We start from the raw sequence: 24,742 nt of genomic DNA, 5'->3' as shown, positions 1-24,742 counted from the left end.
GCATTCCCTTTGATGATAGAGGAGCCTTGCCATCGTGGTGGTGGTACCTGTTGAATGCCATCCTTGCTTCCAGTTACAAATATATAACTTTCTCTTTTATATATATATATATATATATTTTTATTTTTATTTTTATTTTTATTTTTTTTTTTACCACCGAGGGGTTTACCAGGAAAGGAGCATGTTGGAGGGAAGGAAACATGCATACTATGTCATTGTGTCATGTATCTTTTGGCCCATAGCTTCCATGGTTGGGTCAGACCTACTGTCTTAAGTGAGTAAAGGCCTTCTAGCTTTCTGTCCAAATGCAGATATGTGGACTTGTGCTTCTTGTTACAGGAACCAGTATAATGGAAATACTAATATTGCAAATGCAATATTTTAATGCAAATAAATAATAATAAGGGATTGCAGCATTTCAAATGCATACTCTTTTCTAGATGTCTTTTTTCTGGGACATGAGAAAGGACCTGTGACTGAGAAAAAGAACAACAGATGCTGAAAGTGCTTTTTATTTCTAAGGCCTAGAGAATTAAAAACTAGTATAAATTTAGTGGCAAAAAATGACAGTGAAGTTTTCCCACCCCTCCCCAGAAGAAGGAGGAAGAGGTTGGCACTCCTACCCAGTCTTACAATGCTTATGCCATTTCTAGTTCAGCAAGATCATAAAATACACACATTTTAGTTATAATAATATAGGAAATTTATAACTCCAGCAGGAATATAGTTACTGGTACAATTGCACATTTTGTTATACAAACCTGAGGAAAGCCTATAAGAGATTTAATAAGCAGTCAAAACTAAGGTTTATTTTAACTAGATCTCCTGAAGAGTAATGTTTGTAGTTGGACAAAAAACGAAAAACACAATAATTTCAAAATTTTTTTTGAAAAAGAGCTGTCAAATATTAATAGATCAGCACTTGTTTTTATCTTGGTCTTAGTTTTTTTATTGTTATGTTATAAATGTAAATTTTCAGGTAATGTGTATTTGAATATTTCAAGGTTAAACTCATGTTATTGTACTTACTGTAAGGATTCCCCCTCAGTCAAGAACGGGTGCAGGCAAGTTCCAAATAAAATGTGTTCCCTGGGGCAATACTGTTCATCACATTCTTCCTAAGGGCTTTTGGTTTTACGTTTTGAGTGGGAAGGTATCTCATTTCAAAATACCCTTCCATTCTTTAGAAAAGAAAAAGATTCTTCCTTATTCTCTTTCTTTCTTAAGAATGTTTTTTCAGTGCTCTGTAAGATATATGCCCACATTGACAAGCACAGCTGCAACCTTACATTCCCTATAGAAACTTTGCGCTTACCTTGTGGCAACGAGCCCCACCAAACACAAAAAGAAAATCAAATTCTTTATCAGTTCTTTCTATGACCTCTCATAAGCAGAGACTGAGATGTGGCAAAATTATCCCTAGTCATGCTCATTTATCTGTACTTGTGTACAGAGATTTTTCTCTAAAAAGCGGTCGCATTTTCATAGGTTTTAGATGGGCCGTTCCTCAGACAGGCTGTCCTACAGATATTCATGTTGTGAATCGAAGTGGTCAGAAATGTTTCATAAGCTGTAAATGGGAGCTTTATTTCTAAATGGAAACTCTTATTTCTCCTTCTAAGGCACTAAATAGTGAAGTAGGTTTTCATATTTGCAATACCATACACACTCTTCTACTGACCTTGTGGAATGAACTACAACAAGGCAATACAAGATAAGCCAGAGTCCAAAGCTTAGTAAGAAAACCATGTTAAAAGAAACTGTATTTTTTTCCTTAACTCAGTTAGGTAATTGAATACATGCTGTCCTACTTCGCTAGAAAACACCGCTGGTTTCTGTATCTTGTTATTTCATGTACAGCAGAACTTCATATATACTTCTACTACTGGGAGCAAATATTTCCATCTCCAAAATATATATTACTGTTCAGGTTCATAGTATACGTGTGTATGTTATATAGAAGAAGTCAGCATTCAGAGGTGCTATTGATACATGGGGCCAATTAAAGATTCTCTTAAAAATATCCCTAAAGAATATCAGGAAATATGCTCTGAACTCCTAGAATATTTGTATTATTATTTTTTTTAAGCTTCACTCTACAATTCCTTTTGCTGAATATTCATGGCTTACTGCTCCTTGGGCTAGTCCTTCTTGTTTTTAGTGAGACTAAAGTGCACCTAATTGCATAGGTCATCTAGATGATGTGTTTATGGCTTCCCTGTTTTCTTTCCTATTGGATGGATTTTGTTACTTTTGTTGTTTTTAGCATTTGCAATCAAGCGTTCTGTGTTAAGAAGAAATAAATCTCTGTATCCTCAGTTTTATTCCTATTTATATTTTCCCCTAATAAATTATAAGTATTCTTAACATCTGTAAGTATTCTTAAAATCTCAAGATGTAGAGTTTTAATATTGATATAATAAGACACTGTGGAGGACATTATGCTGCATTGTATCTATCTATTTCTTGGGGAAAAATAAAAGCCATCATGAGAAAAAAGGAAAAATAAATGTTTTTTTGTAACAGAAAGCAGCTGCAACCACATCAAGGCATTTTTGTCTATTCTATTGGCTTTGCTGCAAATTAAAGCCACAACTTAATAACATTTGGGGAAGTTAGTTCTGTGGAATGAAATCTGTTAAATACTTAATAACAATTAAAAACATGAAATGGGATTTTTAGGAAACTGTGAATGATAAATAACCTAGGTTGCAGAACTGCTTCTTCAGTTGATGGTAGAAAATGAAAGTCTTATTCAGCATAATAGATTGTAAATACCAGTTCAGGAATGTCTTACGTTTTTGCACATATGTTCTGTGTGCCCAGATTAAAAGAATTTGCATTCTACTTAAGAATACTTGAAAGCGTATGAAAGTGTATGAAGTGTTCTACAAACAGGGAGCTATCCACTGGTTGGGGAAGATTTTAGAAATGAGAGAAAATCATATGCAGTGACTCATAGGTAGTACAATGCTCTTTTTTAAAATCTACAAACGCAGTAGATTTGATGAGCTAAATGTTGAACTATCTGAAGTTAGAAGAACTGAATTCTTTGAAAACATCTGTTGACAGCCTTTGGAATAGATGAATTTTGAATTCAAAATGATTTAAATCAGAGACTTTTATCATAGTTTAGTATTAAACCAATATTTTTTTAATCATGACTTATGCAGCTATTGTCATTCTTCAACTTTTTAGATATGTTCATAAGGAATGGTTGATTGTTATTGTTTAGTAGCTACTAGGATTTGGTGATTTTCAGTGAAAAGTGCCTGGTACATTCAGTACCTCTTTGCCCTTGTCAAGAAAATGCTGTATGCACATTTAATTACACATGTTAATATATGTTTACTTACGTTTTTCTTCTTAGCTTTTGTTCTATGAAACGTAGTGTACAAAATTTCTTCGTTTGCAGATTCCTGCTTAATAGAAATTTGTGGCCTGCAACCTATGAAACTGAAGTATAATTCAGTAGCAAGACAGCAGTGTTAGAAAATCATTGAAACACAGCTAATGATATTTTTTATTATATGATATATACAGTAATCCAACATACTGTACAATTAAATACAGAAATTAAAGTTTAGAGTAAGAGATGCCAGATCACTAGAAACACTGGTTGTAGTTAGAGAGGAGAATGCAATGCCATTTTAGGATTTCTTTTTGGAAAAAAACAGATTTCATTAAGATGCTGGAAATGTTTCATATGTTTCAATATATATATATAAACAAGGGTGTTTTAAAAAATATATATATATATATTTTAAACACCCATATTTAAAACTACTAGTTAAAAGTAAGTATTATCTGCAGTTAGTGGTCTGATTCAATTGCTTCCAGAGCCTCCAAGATTTTAGAATACTAGATCTCTTTTTGCATTTGTTTTTATTCATCGTCAGAAGATCAAAACTAGTTGCTTGCTCTTCCAGCTTCCGTTTGGTTTCTCAAATTCAAATGAAAGTGTATTGAGCTAAACAAAACAAAGTGTATTCAAACTCATAAAATATCTCTCAACACCTCTGAAAGAGACTATAACTATCATACTTTGGTTTATCAATTCATTTCACTCAGCAGACTCAATTGCTTAGGTAGTAACGCTTCCTAGTCACTGATTAATCCCTCTTATATCTTGGACAGCAAAAATGTTTTTGTTTGCGTATAATTTTTTATTTAAGGTATAATCGTTTGTTTTTTAGGAAGGTCAGACTTCACCAGATTTAGTCATAGTTTCACACACATTTTAGGGAAAGATTAGTTATGAAAAAATCCTCTAATTTAAAGTACAATTAAAAATAATGTCTACTACTCTTCACTTGCTTTTGTCTTTAGATATCATATACAATATATTCAGAATTTCCATTGCTATTACTTTGTCAACTTCTTCCTTTGTTGTGCAAAACCTACAATTTCTCAATTAATTGGGTACTAAAATATTTGTTTTGTAAATCAAAACTCACTTAACTTTCTTTTATAACATGCATAATAGCTCCTAAAATGAAAGAAAAAGCCAACATACCGATGGAAATACAGATTTAAAGAAGCTATAATTGATATTTTAAGCATCTAGGTTTGAATCCAGTCTCCTCAATACTGTTTGGAGCCTAAAGTTTACAAATGCCATTTGGTTCAGCTAATGAAAATGGAGCTTCAGAGTAACACTCTTCCTCAAATGCACATATGCATATGTAGGCAATTGTGATAAATATGAAATCTTTAATCACTTCAAAATACTTAGTTTTGATTAACAAATAGATGTCTGGTAGGAATCTTAGGAACTTTATACATGTGATGTTTTCAAATTTTGTTTTCTGACGTTGCCTCCTTAAAACTTTGGAGAGAATGTACATATTTAGATTTTGGTGCCCATATGTGAAAATGCCGCTACTAATATGCCTGCAGCTGGAAAATGCTATACAGCCTGTAGATCAGAAGCTACAGAGAAATGAATCTAAAATTGAAAGTAAGTTTCAGAAAATGAAGGGTAAAAGTACAACTTGGATATTGTAACAATTCAAAATAAATGTTTGTAAATAAATGTTTTGTTTGTGAATAAATGTTTTGTAAATAAATTCAAAATAAAAGTTATTTCCAGATGCTTCCAAGCAGAAATTCACTCTTACAGTGGCCAAAATCTTTTCATTACATCCTAGTGTAATACTACACAAATCCTATAACTGCAATATTGCTTAGTGTCTATGCTACTAAATAAGAATATTTTTTTTGGTAAAAAGTATTTTAGCTTTCTTTTTTTTTTTTCCCTACTTTAGTTACCTCTGGCAGCCAGTTGTGTTCTCTTTCTAAAGCCTGCAGGGTGTGGCATAGATGTTGAAGTAGTTTTTCATTGTCTCCACATTTAAGCCACAAGCAATTGACTGGGTATTTTTAAGAAAGATAAAATAAAAAAGAGTAATAAGCCTCTTTGTAATGACTAAAATATGCATGTTTAAATTAGTTTTGCTTGCAAGAACTTGTCTTTTTTTTTTTTTAAAACATGTATACCCTGTAGGCTGTTAAAAATAAAAAAGAAATTAACAGCTGCAATTACTATCTCTCCTTCAAAATTTTCACCTACTTTCACTGGTGTCTATCGCTACACTAATGAAAAGCAAAACTGTATAAGTTCATGTTCCCTTCTGGTTTCTGTTAAGATTTCTCTCTGTTAGAGAAAGAGGAAAAATTTTTTAAAATTATTAATGAAATTCATTTTTTTTTTCTTCTAAAATTTTTATCCTTTTTTCATTTTTTTTTTCCATGGAGAATTTACCTGTTTCCATGCACCTTATAATGGTTATGATGTTGTGGTTCTGATGGCTTGCGAATCTCCTCTCTACTCTTTTATTTTATTTTTTAAAATTTTTTCCTGGTGTTCCTGTCCCTGTTTTCTTGCCTAGATACTTCTGTTTTATCTGCTTCCCGGCTTTTAGCAGCAGCACATAGATAAAATGGGCTACCAGACCTTTCCATTCTGCCATTACACAAGCAGAACACTGGAAAAAATAGGAGAAAGAAACACGTAACTAACAGAAGGAAAGATAGCAGGTGGAGGAAAAGAGCATAAGCAGGAGGTTTTCTCATACAGTTCAGGAATCCCATTCACTCTTAAAGCTTTATGTCTTTTTTAAGAGCGTACAGAAGTCCTTAAACCCACCCGAATGAGAAGCAAACAAGTGAATCATGATTGCAGCACAAGGAGATCCTAATTTCTGAATCCATTATTCAGCTTCCAGTCTTGATTTTTAACACCATCAAATCAGTGCACATTATTGTCCTCTCCAGAAGCTCCTTCATTGAGTTATAAGCGTGGTTATGATCTGCTGTAGTTAGTTTGTCTCAGTACATTCAGAAGTAAGCCTGACGGAGGAAAGATTGCCTTAGGACTGACAGTGCACGTTGAGTTGAGTAGTGTGGAGACACAAGGCAAGGATGGCCTTTTGAAAGCAGAATAGAGAAAGCAGTTTGGTAAACTATTAAGTAGTCAGGAACTAACTGTACCTTCTAAAAAATTCCTGTGCTGATATGTCAAAAATCGGAACATTGTCTCGTTAGACCAGTGTATACTCAAAATGGGGCCTTCTGATCAGGAAGAGAGCAGTTACTTTAGAATTGACAGTTGCAGTCCTACATTTCAGTAAAAAGTATCGAAGTAAATCGTTTCAAGCAAATAACATATCATAACTGTAGCTTGTAATACTTTCAGATCAAGCAACAAAATATAAACAAATGCCAGCTACATGAGTCCTTAAATAGTCTTGCTTTTCTAGTGCTTCATTTGCTGTGTGTCAGTGTATGATTATTTACTGTAATTAGAAATAATCCTGAAGTATTTGCTTTCTCCTCATGCTAAAATCTGATAAGGCCTTTTAGTGTTAGTCTTTCTCTGTTACTGTACAGATGTGGAAAACAATCCTAGAGCTTTGAACTTGCAAGCCTATAGTCACAGCAGGTCTGTCTGCAGCTATCTACCAGTTTGCATTCCTACTGCATGCAGTAAGACCCATGTCACTGAGGAATTCAGCGAAGAACAAGAGATCTTCAGTCAGGGAATGGCCACAAGTGTGTGAAAAAACAGCCACACATGAACAGCAAAGGTGATTAGCAGGCTCCTAAACACCTAGCTAGGAGTTCATTTTTTGGATCATTAACAGTAAAAAGCTTAGGAAATGAGTAGGACTCAGTGTCCTATTAAAAATTAGCCAGAACAATTAAAAGGTTTTCCAATTTCTAATGGGAACCAGATGTAAGAGCTCTTTTTCCCTTGTCTAGTGGACTGTTTCTGCATTTTGAATGACATTAAGCTTACGTCCTTCTGATTTTAAAGGAGTATCTCTAAGTATTTTTTTCTGTCTAGGAGTTGTCAATTATTTACAGTGAGGTCAGTAAAAGCTTGGGAGAAGTGGAATTTAGTGTCTCCCCAAGACTGCTTTACTGATCCTAAGTCTTGCGACTCTAAACTAGTAAAGTGAGCTGTGATGGGATTTCTTCTGGTCTGTACAAATGTGCACTTTACAGCCTCCTAATACAGTTACTGTATTATGGGATCCCAGGTGTTAAGATGGTCATTTGCTTGCAAATGCACAGCCTTTTCTGGAGTGAGGTCTCTCCCCTTAGGGTATTACATGCTTCCCTAAACTCAGTTATCTGACTTCAACAGCAGCCTTTCTACTGTCATTTAGGTATAAATTTCTTGCTGATGGTTTATTAGTAGGTGACTTATGGCTGTTTAAGGGCTATCTTCTCTTCTGCTGTATGTTTTTTCTTAATCCTGAAATTAGTTTGGCAGGAGAAAATTGCAAACAGTAAGCCTTTATTATTTTAAAATATTTTTGTGAGGTATGTTAAAAACTTTCCTTATATGTACATCCTTGCGAACGTCTTCTAAAATAATCCAAAGGGAGGAGGAGACAAAGAATAATAATAATAATAATAATAAAAGGAGGATTTTACACTGTTTTGCAGCAAGCCTGTTTCTCAGGAGGAAAACAAGTCTCCAAAATTACCAAACTTTTTCACTCTATAGCTGTTATAGTCCTTTCCCACCCCACTGGCCTTAGGCACTAAATCTCCCCACCTAGCCCTCAGGTAATAATAAAGGTAAACCATGAGCTAATTGTCAATAGAAGCCATATGATTTTCCTAAAAGGAAAAGAGAAATTTGGACAAGCAAAAGAAGATTGCAGATAAATAGGATGGAGATGGGGGGAATAAAAGGACAAAAGAAAGTCAGAACAAGATGTTATTCTTCAGTATGTTCATTTTGTACTTATGCATTCACACCAGATGTGGAATTCCTTTGTGCAGTGAGTGAATTGCCCTGTCATTAACATAAAATTAACTCCAAATGGTCTTGGCCAAGAGCTATGAAATATGTTAGTATAGAACCACACACTCAAAAACATGTTGGGAATCCATGTGGGTTTCCAGATGTGAGCATCTTCTGTGATATAAATAGTTATGTTTACATAGGATAATATCTTGCTCAGTGATATACTCACCCTTGATGTAGATTTCATTTATGGTTTGTCATGCATTCTGGTAATAACTGTTTTTCCCTCTCCAACTTACTTTTCATCAGTGAGTATTTTCTTGACCAGGATTAAAATGTAAAAGCCTGAGAAAAGATTTTGAAGAGGTCATATTTTTTTTTTCTCTAGTATCTAAGTAAGTGTTCACTGCTTAAGGTTGTGGTTTGATTTTAGTTATCAAAAGTACATTGATCTCAACATTAGCTGAATCTTAATGTAATTACCTGATTTTGTATTTATTTAAATAGAGTTCTCTTCATATAATGATAGTCGGAAGCTTTCTCTTGCTGTTTAAAAGCCCTTAACTTCTCTTCAAAACAGTTGTCTTCTCTTGCATCTTCTGTAAGTGAACTCAAAGTGCGAATGAAATTGGTCTGTATAGAAAAATACTGGTGAAAAAATTGTAGGATAAATCTATAAAACTCAGTTTAAGTACATAAACCAGTGCCTGAACTGTAATCAATACATAGTACTCATTATTAGCTCTCATTAATATTTGAACATTTAATTACAGTATGATGACTGAAAGTAACACAAAATATCTTTCTTATTCATTTTGTCATGTGACCTTGTATTTTTTAATACCTACAGCAAATTTGACAACGAAGTAGTATGTTCTTCCTGACTGAAATCTTTCCCTATTCATGAAAATGGATGTGCAGTTTTCAGACATAATCCATACACTCTGTGATACCTAGGCTGTGATCTCGTCTGGTCATACACATCAAACGGGATCATTCCGTATCTGTACGTGGGTAAGAGACCTTCAGGAATGAAAATTCAGCTAGAGATCTGATACTGAACTTTCCTCTGAAATGACAACACTTCCACGCACTAGCACAATGTAAATTCTCTGTAGTAGTCATTGCAGGGTGAATAATATCATTATTTGACACAAAGCATTGTGGCCTTAGGGAGTTCATCAGATTGTCAGCTGCTCTTGGAGGTTGGGTAGAACCAAGGTCTTCAATGTAGAGAATATCTTTTTCCATTAGATGTTGCATATTATTTATAATGTTTTAATATGAAAATATATTTTCTATATATCATATTTCATGGGCAGATGTGTTACTCATATCTAAAGTATGTTTTGACTTTTCATTATCAGCTTTAAATTGTCAGGTAGTATTTTTCTTGTCTATTACCAGGAAGCATGAAGGATTTGAAAGGCTAGAACCCCCCGTTGCAAATCTCTCTAAGTAAAATGTCCTTTCCTATTACTCACCATTTCCAGATAATATCAGTCATTATCTTTAATATCAAGCTGTAAGAAATGTTAACTAAAGGAAATACGAATACTAAAAATGATGGGAGCATGCCCCTGTCTTAATAAGAAATTTACTAACAAAATGCATTTGTGAGCCATCTGTGAGCCAGTGACAGCTCTTAGATATTAGTAAAACTGTAATACAGGAGATGGAGCTTTCCACATGCTGTGGAGCACACTTGATGTGGTAGGTACTGTAGATGAGTAACTGATGTGCTTTGTGTCACATGGTTGAGAGGCTGTGTTTCATTTCTATAGTGAGAGGCTGAGAATAGTTTAGTCAATATGTGATAACCTCCATGGGCTGCTGCTGTCCAAAACCATTTTTGACCCCACTTGTATTGTACTGACAACTGAAAGTCTTAGCAATGTGCTGTTTTGTTTCTAGTAGCTAAATCCTGAAGTGCATGTGTTTGTATGTATACACAACAAACCAAAATATACAAAAAAAACCCACGTATTTTCATAATCAAGAAACAGTGGTATCTTGTGGAAGACTCAGCAAAATCAAGGGTCTCTCAGGGCTTCTTGGACATCAGGCTTCTTTTCCTAACTTTCAGCACCTAATCTATCTAGAACCTAGTGGACGTTACATAAATGACGCAATTATATAAATGTATATTTAAATTAAGTTTGGAGTTTAAAAAAAAGTTTATATAAATTTAAGAGTTCTGCCAGCACTTTTGTATTTCAAACTGTTTTATGGTGCTGCTTTTCATTAATTATATTTTGACAGAAGAAATTCTTGCCCCCCCCCCCCCTTTTTTTTTTTTTCAGACTGAAGAGAAAACGGGCCTCTCTGAAGAGCAGCTTAAGACCCTTCTGGAAGAATGTATGCAGCCTCAGAGAACAATAAGCAACGTTACCATGCCAAAGTCTCAGGAATCTCTTTCTTGTGGATTAAGTCCCCCTTGTTACACAAGTCAAGACTCCACTCTTCACTCTACATCTACTCTTTCCAAAATGTTAGTTGAAGACCATATTGTAGGGACATTAACAGCTCAGGAAAAGGCTGGACTTGAAGACAAAAGCTTGTGTGTTAATGCAGAGAGTGAAATCCCTGGCTACTATATGAGCAAAGCATTGGCTGATAGTCACTTATCAAAGGATTCACTGGCCCAAACAGAGGAACCTGATGACCTAGAAGGTTTACAGAAGATGAGAGATAAGAGTATTAAAGAAGGTTACTTTATGTCAAGAGCACTCAACACAAAAAGGTTGAAGAAACCCTCTTTCTTGGGTGAACCATTATACTGCATCAGCGTGAACAATGAGCCATCCACAGAGGCTGACATTCTCAGCATACCACTGCAAACCAAAGGAGGTGAGACCCTTAACAACCCTTCAGAATAGGCTTTTGATTATGATGAAAAAAACAAGCAGGTTCTCACCAGAGGTATGCACCAATACACACTGACTATTATGGTAGGGCAAGGATGTACTTTTATAAAACATAAAAAACTATGCCAAAAATAATAGACAGAAAGTAACAATGTTTATCAGCATTTTTCTCCTGACATAATTAGCTGTAAGACTAGAACTCCTATGAAATATAATAATGATGGTGATTAATTCTGTCAACTGGGAAACAGTGTTGACTACATATATGGATTATCTTTCTGGTAGTAGAAAGTCATGTTCACTGTTCTATGGAGAGCAATTATTCTCCCTGTTTTTAATAAGGTAAATTCTGTAGCATAGAAACAAGCAAGACTTGGCTATATTAAAAATAATAAATTCTGTGGAGAGAATTCAATCTTCTGCACAGAAAATATCAATATGAGTAAATACTGTGTAATTTCTATAAACTACTTTTAATTCAGTAAAGAAAGAATAAGACTTGCACTAGGAAGAAAAAATAAATTGACCCTGTCTGTTGTTATAAGAAGATTTTGGATACATCTCTACTTTTATTTCCTTTGCTTAAATGCATTTATATACTGATATTGTAATCTAAATCTACATTTAGATTTTAGCCTAAGACCATTTATCTTTCTGGAAAACAAACTGTTCAAATAAGCCAGATTTAAGGCAGGTACATCACATCTATATCTTTCATTTCTTCCATAAAAATTATGATAGTATGAAGTTGTTTCTGATTAAAGTGCTACAGTTTAATTGTATTTTAAATTAATAAATTTTGTTAGGTTTGTTAGGATACATCCTTGTTATAGTGGTAACCTCTTCTAAAATTTGGGAAAAATTTCTTCGTATTCATTGGTAATTTAGAAGAACATCTTAATGCCTCTTATCTATGTTATCATTGCTTAATTATGATCACAAATGTTTCTTTAACTGTTTGTACTTAACCTTTCTACAGTGAAGGGAATGATAATACCTTTTTTTTTTTTTTGAGTGAGTCCACCTTTCAGGAAGCAAGGAGACTTGTTATTACTGTTTTTACACTGCCAGACGAACTTAGTTTCCTGACTCACCTGCTATATTTCTCCATTATTTGCCCATAATGAGATTTAGGCCATAACTACAACAGAAAGAAAGTAGAATTACAGTACTTACAGAAAAGCAGTTTTGGGGGATAGGTCACTTTTCAGCTAACTTCACATGCTAGCCTTGCTCCTCATGCAGATGCAAGTGTCCAGAGGAGAGGCAGGTGGTGGTGGTGGAGAACACCACAGAGAGCCACCTGTGCCAAGGACAGCTTGATTTGATGCAGGATTAAAGTGGCTACATACTACATCATCGGTCTTCCTTCTTGAGGAATCAACAGTGAGAAAAACTTGAGCTTAACCTGCTGTTTTAACATGAATTAAAGTTCTCCTTCATTTAGTCTGAATAGATGTAGTACAGTCAGAGCTTCCTCTACTGTCTCCCTTCATTAGTGTATTTTAAGAAGGGGTATGTTAATTCAAGCAAAATGCCATGCACTTTAGCCACTGTGTAGTGAAGTGAGCAGGTCACCACTTAAGCCTGTTGCTATAGACGTAGTCAATATGAAGTAATTTTACTGTAGAAGAGAGAAAGGAGATTTCAGCAAAACACACTGCTATTAAGTAATTTTCTGTATGGAACATCTCATGGTGAAATTTTAAGTCTTTAAAGTGACTTTACGTTTTATGTTTACCACATAAAAATTTAAACATATTTGAGTCATAATCATACCTTGTACCAGAGCACTGCAATGTGCTATTTTGATCATCTCTTTCTGTAGTGACTGGGTAATGTTCAACCATATAGGCCTCAAATCTGTATGGCCAATACACACCCTGATTTTATAGTCATTTTTCTTACCTAATATTTTTTTTGAAAAAAAAAGTGTTCAGAATTTTCCGAATTTTCCAAATCTTTTCATTTTTACTGAAGACTTAAAAACAAAACTAAGGGAAATTCTTGATAGATTTTGTTACCTCAACGTGTTTTGAGTCATTGTGTCAGTCTGATTTTTAAAAATGGTAATCTTTGGGCAGAACAAAAGTAAGCACAAAATAAAACCCACTCCACGGCTTTGTAATTGTTATTACTGCCAAATATTTTGCAGTTATCCATAAGTTTAAATTATATTCAGATTTATTATATTCAGCTAATATTCACTTTAACCCTAAAAACATATTTCCAAAATTAACATTGAAATAGACAGCAGTGCATTCTTATTATTTTTCTTACTTTTTTTAAGAAAATGTGCAGCATAAAAACAAACAAACAAAAAAACCCTGATGCCTTTCCACAGAATTAATTTGTTTCCAGTAAAGGTGACTCAGCTCTGTCTTAAACAATTACTCCTGGCCATAAGAGAGAAGTTGTGACGTTTATCAAATTTGTAAAGTTGCCTAATGTATTTTATAAGTAAATCTGTTATTAGTTCAGACAGGATTACATCTACTGATTGTGTTGATGAATGGAGATCCCAGTGGAGTCCAGTTTAAGGCAAAGACATCTGCAGATGAAATTATGAGAACTGTCAGGTTTATTTGTGCTTTTAAGAGAGATTTACATAGTTGAGCTTTGTTGTGATCTTAGTTCTAAAGGACGTTTAAAAATATAAGCATAATCTTCTGTAAATAGTTTGGTTATCTGGCATGCTATGCCTGGTTTAAACTCTGTGTAAAGCTGTGTAAGCAAACAAAATTGTGTAAAACTGGTTTAGCACAATTTCAGTTTCACCATCCCTATAATAGTGTAGTCAGTGATACAGATTTACTGTAATATATTAAAGTATGTATATTTAAGGAAGACATAATTATTAATGTTGTTTTATATATATACATTTATGTATATATATGTATGTTTGCATATGTCCAAAGGAAACTCGTATGTGCCTTCAGAAATTAGTAATTCCTGTTTCTTGGAACAGACAGTAATTTGCATCAGGGTCATACACATGTGAATACAGGTGATGTTTGCTGGGATAAACAGAAGCCAGACTTACCTACATACAGATATGAAAAAGTTGTTATTCCTCTTTTGTATGAGCCGATCAGTAATTGTTTCCAGCTCTTTTTTTGTTTGTTTGTTTTTGGCTATATGAAGTTTTAAGTAGATGTTGTATCACAAGCTTGTTGCTTCTTCCTCTTATGAATAATGTTGTGCTTTCAGCAGTTCAGCATATGATTCTTTCTTTTTTACAGATGATACGAAGACCGGAAATTGAGGGGACAGTGATCACGTGCTTCTTTACACAACTGTTTTTCTAAAAGCGTCATTAAACTTCCATCAGTGATGTTATACTGATACAGTATCATTTCAGACACTCTGAAGGGAATGAATTGTCATCACTGAAAACTTTTCGATGACATCATGTATTCTTAAGAGAAAATTATTATCCTATACTGTTGCAGTTTGATTTCAAAATATAAACTCTTGCACTTCATTAAAATTCCTGAGAGTGCTCCATCTAATAAATAAATATATATTTGTGTATCTGGCCGTCTGATAATGTAAAGTAAAACTTGTGAAGTTCCATTTCTACTGATGAGACTTTTTCAGAGGAGATTTGAAATTTGTATAATAATAGTTTCTTTTTTCCTTTACATACAATGTACTGTTTTTTGGAAGTGAGCTTAAACGTGACCTCAGTTCCTCCAGTGCAGTTTGCTGTACTGGCTCAGACTGCTGAGCCCTGACTTAGTGAAGGACCCATCACCTACTCAATTTTCTGCCCAGTGGCTGTCTGCTGGGCTGCTGCCTTGGCTGAAGGGAGAGACTTGCACAGGTCCTCTGCTGGATCAGGGCATCAGAACCAGCCTGCTCAGCTGCGTCTGTTTCTTGGTCCTGCAGAGTGTAACCATATGGCAAACAAGCATATCCCCAAGTGAAGAAATGCAATGAAGTTAGGAAAGCTCGTGGTCCCTTGTGGAGGCTTGGTGTCAAGAAAAGTGAAGGAGTTCAGAAGTTTGGCCCAGCAGTGCCTGGAATGTGAAACCTTACAGCAATGGCTAGCTGGGGGGACGGCAATGCAGCTGGTTCGTGTTTGGGATAATAATAAAAATCCATTGCAGGCTTTTGCTTGTCTACTCCTTAACTACTATTTCTCCTGAATTTTATACTTACTTACTGTGAGCTGGCGGTTAGTTTCTCCTTGTATGCACTGCAGTGTTAGGATAAGAAGGCATTATTAATGGCTCTCTTTTAAAGGTATTTGGGGGGTGGAAGGAGGGAGAGGAGATATTGTAGCATTTTCCCATTGATGAGATCTCATTTGACACAAGCTGAAATGCAAAATTCTCTCTGAGATGCTGTATTAGCCAATTAACAGTCAGCAAGAACAGATTTATGAATACAACAAACTATGCAATGGCTGCACTATGGCATACTTCAGTTAATCTGAACGTTTAAATTAATGCACATATTACTCAAGATTTTAAACTCATTTGCAGTGTTGCAAATCTGAGTGGATGTGCACTCCTGAGGAAGTGGTGATCATGTGGATATAACAGAGTTCAGAATCTAACCTACTTTAATTAAAAATGTCATTTACATTCTGACAACCAAGTGCTATCTATTATTTTATTGTCTAATATTTTTACTTGTTTTGCAGCAATAATAACAGGCCCATGGATACTGAGCATTCTGCACAGTCCTGCTGCTCAGCATGGAAGGATTGTTGTAAGCAGATTTCATGGAGCTTTGCAAATCTACTTAACTAAAACTATTTATCTTCCTTAAAAACTACAAGCCTTTGTCAAAATTTCTTTTCTATACCATAAATACAATCAAAGCAATACTGACAAGCTTTTTTTGATAGTATTTTTTGTGCCTGTATAATATTCATAAAGGGCTGTACAGGGCCATAATCTTACCACAATCCAATGTATTTTCACATGGAATTCATGCTTTATAGAGTCCTTAAAAATCTTGTTAAAGACCTAGGATAGTTTTGAGGAAAACTAAGTCCTGTTTCAAGTTTAAATGTAGAATATCCACAATATATAAGAGAAATAATTCATTCTTGCTTTTCTGGTGTATTGTGTTGTCTTAAATATCTTACTGTTATGAAAAAACTTTTCCTCAGCACCCTCAAGGAAGAACCTCATCTCTTTAATATTCCTGAAGCCATGAATACAAATTTTTATTCTCATCTGGCATTTCAGGGATGCTTAGCACGTAAGTTTGAATAAATATTGATTTGTATATTCCAACAGGAACTCTATTATTTCACTTCAGGTCTTGGGTAATGCTGAGCACCCCCACCAGCTATGGTCACTGCAGACTGCAGGGATCTAGCACTTAAAGTGCTATTAAAAAGGTGCTTAGGATGGGTACCCAAACACAAATTGTGCCAGAAATTGCTGACATAACATTTACCTGTGCTTGGTTTCTATTGCGTTACATTAAATAGCAAGTTCTTTGGGAAGATTTTGTTTCTTAATTAATGTTACAGGTGAAATATCAACTAAAGTCTTTCTTTTTTTTTTTTTAGTTTAAGTAAATCTGCATGAAGTAAAATTATTTGGCAATACGTGTTTACTGATAAGAAGTATAGAATAATGGAGATAAAATACAGTGACAAGGTCATTTGCCAAAACATCACCAATATCAGGGTAAAGGGAAAGTTGAGCCAGAATTCATTTTTTTTTTTTTTTTTTAGTGCCTCTCAGCTGTGCCCTGCAATAACCCCTTCTCCTGTCTCCCCCCCTAATCAGGCAGCCAGCTGCACTAGAATGTGGTGGCTGCTTGTCTTTGGGGAGTGATGCAGCAGTGATGATTAACTGATTCAAATGAATTTTTATTTGCAGCCTAACTCAGTATTTGGAAACAGGTTTTACAAAATAAATAGCTTCGTTGATCATAAGTTGCATTTTGTAAGAGATTCCTAGCTTCTTTTTAGTCTTTCATAGTTCTGTTCGTCCTGAAACACAGCAGAGCGCAGGGGACTGATTTTTAAAGTTATCCTTCAGACTTTTGGGCTTTGAGTTTCGTTTTGTAATGAGGAATAAGAAGTTTTGTGTGCGCATAGATAGGTTTGTATTGTTTTGTGCTCCTTATCTCATTTCCCATTACATTTTTACAGCACAAGGTAAATACATCTATTTCAAAAATGTAATATTTGTGTAAGCAAAATACCCATGAAGAGATTATTTTGGCGTGCTTGTATTGATTTGTTGAGCAATATAAGACCAAACTATTCTGCCAGTGTTGCTGATGCTCCTCACGAATAAACAGATAGTGCTGGTGGTTGTGGTGGCCAGCGCTCAGCTGTTGATACTGATTTACTCTAGTGTGTATGTTTCAATTCTGCATGGTTTGCACTTGTAAATAACAAACTCCAAAGAGGAGGATAAGGGTGGTTCATCTTCATGACTCATACATATATAATATGTATTAGAAATACATCTATTTGGGTAGGATGATTTAAAGAATAATGGTGTTGATTTCAGTATACTGTAATGATAGAAAAAGGTCAGCGCAGATCTGCAGTTGTTATGCAGATTTATAGCAGTTGAGGGTCTCTTCTATTTTCAGAGAAGTGACGGACTAAATTTCCTGATATAAAAAAAGAAATTGTTGACTATAGACAACAGTGATAAAAGGAGTGAAGTTATGGTTAACATTCTTGTATGTCCAGAATTCCAGTTTGATTTAAAGCAATTCTATCAAGGGGTGAAAAGACTTTCAGCTCAGCTCCATCATTTAAAGAAAAAAAGCCCCACAGGAATTCTCGATCAAATGTTTTTCCCAAGGCAGACAATGGCTACCTATCTTGTGGATCTCTAGAGGGTGTTCTCCATCTCATTTCCCAGGCAGAGCACCTGTAGAGTTGGTAACCGACTGTTCTGAGCACAGAGTAAAAACAGGCTGTGCAAAAACTACCTGCTGCATAGATGGGAGGAAAGGGATGCTCTTACAGGTATTGCTTAAACATCTCATCAGCTAGCAAGAAGTAGAATAGAAGTGCTGAAAAGGGTGTGCTTTTTTTACCTCCTAATCAGGAAAGGATAGGTGAAAGGCTGTTATTTTCAGCTCAATCTCTGAAATTTCAAGAATTACAAGAATTATAATTTCTATTATATATATAAAAACCCAACTTTTTCTAGAAAAAAAAATCAAGAAAATAATGTGAGAATGGACTTCTTTTTGTTTCTTTTCTTAGACAGACTTTCTAACCACAACTTTAGATAAGGTCTCCCTCTTTTGCCTTTTTTTTTTTTTTTGGTTGCAAAATCTGTTACAGTTACAATGCCATGAGTGCTTTTCCACCCCATTTACAAATAAAGAGCCCCACCTCAGAGAATCTTACTTTTTGAAGGGTAGACGCAGAAGGCAAGGTGGTTTGGCAGATGCATGGGAAGTTGTTAAGTTAGAAAAGTTTTTGAAATCTAGGAAAAATAAGAACTGTGAATTTATTTCTTTTTCAAAATTTTAAGACATTTAATTATTGAGAAATAATTGCTCTTTTATTTGTAGCTAGATTTAAAGGTCAGGAAAACTGTTTCCTTTATAAATAGAATAGGATTGCTTGAATACTACTAAACCTATAACCTACAGTTATCCAATTATATGTTTCATTGAGGGATTGGCTGGAATCCAGGTGCAGTATTTAGAATAAAAGGCTCCCTGTCATTTAAGTCTATGTGAAATAGTTCACTGCTTGCAATTGAATCTGCAGTACCTTATCTATTATGCCTAAGAAAATCCACCACCAACAAACTGGAATGCTTGCAAGCGCCTATTAATTTCTAGAGTGCTAAAGTACATGAGTAATTTTGATTAACAGACATGTATTCTGGATTTAGAACTTTTTTCTCCTGTACTTAACAATTTGCTGTCTTCTTGTGGAAATACCATTCTATGCCATTATTTTCCTATTGTTTGCTTTGTGTATTTGGTATGCATAGTTTTGGTGGGAAGGGTACTGCCAGAGGCATTCTACCCTAATTTTACAATAACACTCAAATGGTCTCTCCATGCACCTTCTGTGAGTGGAGTCATCAAGGCAGACTGACACAGTATCTAAGCAGCTCTCAGTTTAGCTCTTGTATGTGTTGCTTAGGCAGGCAGTTCTTGAATTTGGAAGCAGTTGAAAAATTAAAGACAAATGATGGCTGGGCTTTGTATAAATGTTTCTCCGTGATACTTATCTAATTTTCTGGATTTCCTCTGGAAGGTTTTATATATTTAAGACCTTTGCTTGCTGAACACTTTTCTCTAATCAGTTCTCTTCGTCTCTTCATAACTCTGCTTAAATATTCATAGAAATTTGTGCACCTGTTCTTTCTTTCTTGGAAGAGGTGAGGAAAAAGTGCTAGATATCACCTTGCGGATGTGTTAAGATGCTCTCTTCTAGAATCTCATCAATCCTTTCCAAAATGAATTTATGTTTAAAATCAACCAATTCCCATATTACAGCCTTCATTGCAAAATCAAAATGTTCTTTGTCAGTTGTTTCTTTGGGCAAGTACAGGCCCACCTTACCTTGTCTGTAGATCTGTTTCCTGATTTATTCACACTCTCCAAGCAACAAGTGGGTAGACTTAACCCATGGATTAACACAAGACATATGGTGTGACTTTTTTATTTTTAGGCATATATTGTTCCCAGTTCAGATAGTACAGATTTATACTACATAAATGCATGTAATAAATCAGTGTGAAATTTTGGCTTGGGCTCAGACAAGGTCATTGGGATTGCCTGCCAAGAGTTGCTTCCCCCACAACAGCATCAGCTGGGAACTGCGTACATTGCTGCAAATTCATGGGTAGCATTTCTCTCTTCTTTTGGGCAGATGCTGCTCTTTGGTGTATCACACCTGTTTTGTTTGTTTGTTTGTTTTGTTTTGTTTTGTTTCATTTCCAACGCATTATGGATTCTCTTTTTAAAATTTTTGATTATATTGACTTACATCCTTATATGTCTGTTCATAGAACTGATTGGCTTTCTAAATCCAGACTGTTTTTTATTTCCTGCAAGTACAGTGAAGAGATTCTCCAGGTGGGAACTTTGTTTTTTATAGTTCTCTCACCTGGTGCACCTGGGAGGCAGAGCATTTGAGCATGGCAGGCCTGGGTTAGATCAGACGGGTTACGCTGACACTGCAGTTGCACAAGAAGCTACCCGTTCTCACTTCAGAGGAGCAAAGCAGACAGTCCTGTCACTGTTGAGAGCGGAAGTTCATCAGCCAGTCATATTTTGGAAGCATCAGGTCAGTAGTTTGTTGGTTATTTTTCTCCTTGTTATCAGTGGGATAGAATAAGACGTACAAAACTGTTCTCAATAGGTCAGTGACAAAAATAGGGAAAAACTCGTAGACCCAGACTCTTCATTCTCACTATTGCAGTAATTGTGATATTTTTGCTCCAGTGACTAAAGGGTCACTGCCCTGTCAGCCCTGTTACATCCTGTGAAATAGACAGTTGGCAGCATGGGCTGAATTGCTAGTTTTGCTAGAATTTTTTTTTTTGCTAGAATTGAATTTGTAGTAAAGACGCTGTCTTTCCTTTGGGTTAATATTGGGCCAGTTCTCCCCAACTTTTTAAACACAGGGCTTTTCTATGTTCTATGCCTCTGCTTGAGTAACTGCAACAGCCAAAACATTATTGTGTGTGCGCAGACACATTTGGCCAGCTGACGCTGCTGAGAGCATGGAGTCGCTCAGGTTTTTCTGCTTGTCACGTCTTGTGAACAAGCCAAAGGAAAGGAGGATGGTGGTTCTACACTAAAATGGTGCTAGGTGGGAAGTGCTAGTTTCTTACATGCTCTAGGATATGTGAAGCTGAGTTGATGCAATGATGCTCATGGGCCAGGCATTCAGGAACTTGTGCTGCTACCAGAGCATTATCAGGTCTCCATAATTTCATTTGCCTTCTCACGTTGCACATCTGAGGCGTTGGAGTGCTTTCAACAGCCTTCCTGTGCTACACTGTGAAGCTATGAAGAACTTTAGCGTGTGCATATCCATGGTTTTGAAGATGAAGAGGGAGTGCCAGCTGTAGTGTGCTATACAAAGCACTAAATACTCTAGGAAAGGAAAAACACCAGTAAGTAAAAGTTAAGTCTCATTTCAGTCCCTGAGCAGCTATATGAGGGCAAGATTGAAAGGAAAAAAAATGCGTTTAAACAAATCAAGTCTAGGTCCATGCAGAATTTGCCTTAGGAAACTATGTTAAGAATAATTTTGTGCATCTGCAAGACCCACTTATGTGGATATCTAGCACTTGGAATATGGTAGCTGGCTTTGCTAAAGAGCTCATGAGACAAACTGCTGCTGCACGTAAAGACTGAATAGCTGCTCTTACCCCTTGTTTAAGCGCTTTGTTCCAGCAGTTGGTACAGTGCCACATCATAGGCATTTTGATTACACTAGCAGTCTCAGTCCAGAAGAGATATGGACAGATATCCATCTGCCTCTGTAGCTATTTATTCTGCTACCTCTTTTCATGTGAGAGAAAGAAAGATGAGGTAGGCTTGGCTGGGAATGATTAAGATCCCTCAGAGATTTGTTTTCCATTGTGGCTTTATGAAGGGGACTGTGGCTGTGTCTACTTAGACGAGCCCACAACGCTGCCTTTAGCAACTGTCCATGACAGTTAACTGCAAAAGAGCTAAGCCTTCAGCTGTTGAGCCTTGAGGTGTTCAAGCTATTATAGCTGGGGTGAAAACTCATCTATGTCCTGTTCAGTCATAATGTAAAGATTGTAGAGATGTCTTGCTTTGAAGGCTAACTTGACATGAATAAGAAAGCTATGTATTATATATCAGTGGCCCACAAGTATTATGGAACAGGAGTAACACTAGATGACAGAGTTATAAATATAAATGTCCATGGTGGTTTATTGTTCTTCGTACGTAAGAAGCTTTATTGTACAACTTACACAACTTGAAAATGGTTAAAAACGTTTACAAAAAAAGCATGTTCTTAGAAAATTATGCTAGCAAAAACATTGGGAGGGAAGCAAAAAATCTTCAGTGTGCAAACATTTTATAAAAATAGAAATACTAACTCTACAGGTAGCATTTCACGATAAATTATTTAAATAGCATATCTACACAATTATGTGATTAACTGTTACAATGGCAATGAGAAAAATAATTTATAAAAATACAAGCAATGGTATACAAGATGACAGAAAAATATAACATTAGAAATTGTATTTGGCATGTTTTTCCAATGCCATTTCCTTACTGGGAATACACTTTTCTGCAAAAGAAATTTTTGACTATGTACAGCATTAACTCTTTAGTACTACAGTAGCTTTAAAGTTTGTTAGACATTTGAACGCTGCTTAATCCAAAGGTTTTTCTCAGTCACACAATAATGAGGTAATATTTGTATGTAAAACTTTCACTGTATTCATTTCTTTTCCTTTTTTGAAAAGACAAGGAAATGTTATAGGCATAAGAATGCTGCCCCTTCTATGGGGAAAAAGTCTATTAATGTACAGCAAGCCCTCTCCCTCTGCAGCAAGTTCCTGAAATTCTATCCAGGCTGTGAAGTTTTTTTTTTTTTTTTTTAAGGAGCTGCACATTGATAGTTACAATAATTAGTGTGCAGCAGCACAAACAGCAAGACTAAATGGTTATTGACTGTAGTCATTGTGCCTCTTTCTGCAATCTCCTCAGGGCAGGTATTTTGCTTTTGTATCAGGCCTGCTGACCAGTGGTAGAACACTGCAGATGTTTCACAGCACTCAGTAACTGCTAAGATGATAAACAGCATTCCTTCAGCTCTAGCACGATGGATGAGACAGGAACTGCTCCATCTGAAAGGGCTTGAGTTTTAACACAGCAGCATAGTTGCCTGCCAGGCTACCAACTGCCTTGCACAAAGAAAGGAAAAGCCAGCACTGAGCTCAGACTGAGAAAAACAAACATTCCATTCCCCACCCTGCCACTTTTCCCTGTGCCTCAAAGCCATTATGGGAAAACTGCTCTTTGTAACAAATACATCACCACTATCTGCTCCAAACAAGATTTTGCTCAACTAAAACCCTCTAGTTTCAATATAGAGGAGAGTTAATAAATAATCTGTATTTACAATCTTACAGTTGTGAAGACTTGTAACAATGATTAGGTGGATAGTCTTGACGCATTTCTTGTTGTTTTAATCAATAATCCCTCAGTCATAATATCAAAGATAGGTAAAAATAAATATTTTACAATTTCAGTATTTTATCTACAGGCCCCCTCCCCTCCAAAGAAGTGAAGGGTTTAAAGCATCTATGGCATGTAGAAGAGGAATGTTTTCATTGCTATTGTTTTTTGTGCCTTTTTAACCATAAAATGTGAAGCACATGCTTGTTTCCTTATGAACAGCACAGTGCTAGTTGAGATGATGGTGCTTTCTGGCACCATATCTGAAAGAAAACATTTAAAAGGTAAGAAAGATCTGCATCTAACCAGGAAAAAACAGGATCTTATTGTAAATCCCAGTTCTCCAAAAGCTCATGTGATCCAGTGTGCCAATTTGCATCCTCCTTCCCATCATGGAAATCAGTTTTAAGATACCTGTTTTGTCCTGTGTAATAGAGCAGCTGATCTAACCCACCCAAGCAAGATCAAGGGCTGTGTTTTCATCTGAAAGATGCAACATATACAAGGATAATCATTTCTGCAAGTTACATGGATGTAAACCAAGGTAGCAGAGACCCCATTAAAAACTCCACCCCCCCATAAAGATTTGGGGAGTTTACCCTCCCACCCAAAGCCCCTTTCCCCCCACACAATGAAAGGTCTTCAGTTTAAGTAGTCCACAGCACATCCAAAGATGTTTTTTTTTTTTTAAAAAATGCTACTCCATGGGACCTCCAGTTAGAGAGGCAGTGACACTGCACTGTGATAAACAGCAAACAAATGTCTTTCCTACTGAAAGAAGTGTGCTTGTTCAGTGAAGACAATTCTCATTTGCAAGACACTTTTGTTTCCTTCCATTTCAGCAGAGATCTGATACCAAGTATGTTCTCACTTTCATTCTCTCAAAAGCATTCTCTTGAGGCAGGTAATGTGTTTCGAGTCCACATTTACGCAGAAAGAAGAGGAAGGAGTAATATAATGGTCCCAGGATTTGTAAGGCTAAACATTTCAGAAGGTGCAATACCAGCATTTTAAAATAGTCTCTGAATCCAATAACCTTAGGATTATGGATCTGTGAAAAAGAAGATTAAGACGTTAAGTATTTCTGTATTATACATGATTAAGTCTAAGACTATAAATCCTAGAGATATTTGTAAAGAGCATATTGGTAAAGAATACTGGAAGTGTTTAGGTACTTTCTTGAAGTTAGACTTCAGTCCATGTAAACATTACACTGTGACTGCAGGAATTGTTACGTAAGTGCAACTCGGGCACCTGAAACTAGTCACATGCACATATTACCACTGAACTGCAAGAGCAGAAGGCTGTGCATATTGTACTTCTTGTTTTTAAGAAAATCAGTTTTCCATGTTGTAATTATACTCTTGCTACAGTCAATATTTTGCATTTTCACCTTTTACTTTGTCAGCTGTTAATTCATTTTAGTCAATATCTTTAAGAGATTCCCATTCCAGGTATGAAACTGGGATTC

General features: G+C 35.6%; 2 protein-coding genes and 1 long non-coding RNA gene across 5 annotated transcripts in view; 1 reads left to right on the top strand and 2 right to left on the bottom strand.

Annotated features, from left to right (window-relative positions):
* FSIP1 (fibrous sheath interacting protein 1) overlaps nt 1-22,547 on the top strand; it is a 90,753-nt gene extending 68,206 nt beyond the window's left edge. For 2 of the 3 annotated variants that reach the window (XM_050710940.1, XM_035539889.2), the window contains exon 12: nt 10,567-22,547. In XM_050710940.1, coding sequence (XP_050566897.1) covers nt 10,567-11,142 — 576 coding nt within the window. In that variant the 3' untranslated portion in view covers nt 11,143-22,547. The remainder of the gene's footprint in view (nt 1-10,566) is intronic. The other variant, XM_050710941.1, reaches the window with a different exon arrangement.
* LOC118244743 (uncharacterized) lies at nt 5,282-10,570 on the bottom strand. The gene is made up of 3 exons (XR_004777630.2): nt 8,747-10,570; nt 8,493-8,608; nt 5,282-6,351 (listed from the first exon to the last, which is right to left on the bottom strand). It is a non-coding gene; the product is annotated as an uncharacterized LOC118244743 (long non-coding RNA).
* THBS1 (thrombospondin 1) overlaps nt 21,985-24,742 on the bottom strand; it is a 15,799-nt gene continuing 13,041 nt past the window's right edge. Inside the window, exon 22 of the mRNA XM_035539888.2 lies at nt 21,985-24,322. Within this exon, the coding sequence (XP_035395781.1) occupies nt 24,315-24,322 (8 nt within the window). The 3' untranslated portion in view covers nt 21,985-24,314. The remainder of the gene's footprint in view (nt 24,323-24,742) is intronic.

Source organism: Cygnus atratus, chromosome 5 (genome assembly GCF_013377495.2).
Source record: "Cygnus atratus isolate AKBS03 ecotype Queensland, Australia chromosome 5, CAtr_DNAZoo_HiC_assembly, whole genome shotgun sequence".
Lineage (NCBI taxonomy): Eukaryota > Metazoa > Chordata > Aves > Anseriformes > Anatidae > Cygnus > Cygnus atratus.
The sequence above is the reverse complement of the archived record's forward strand: the minus strand, read 5'-3'. Positions and strand labels throughout refer to the sequence as shown.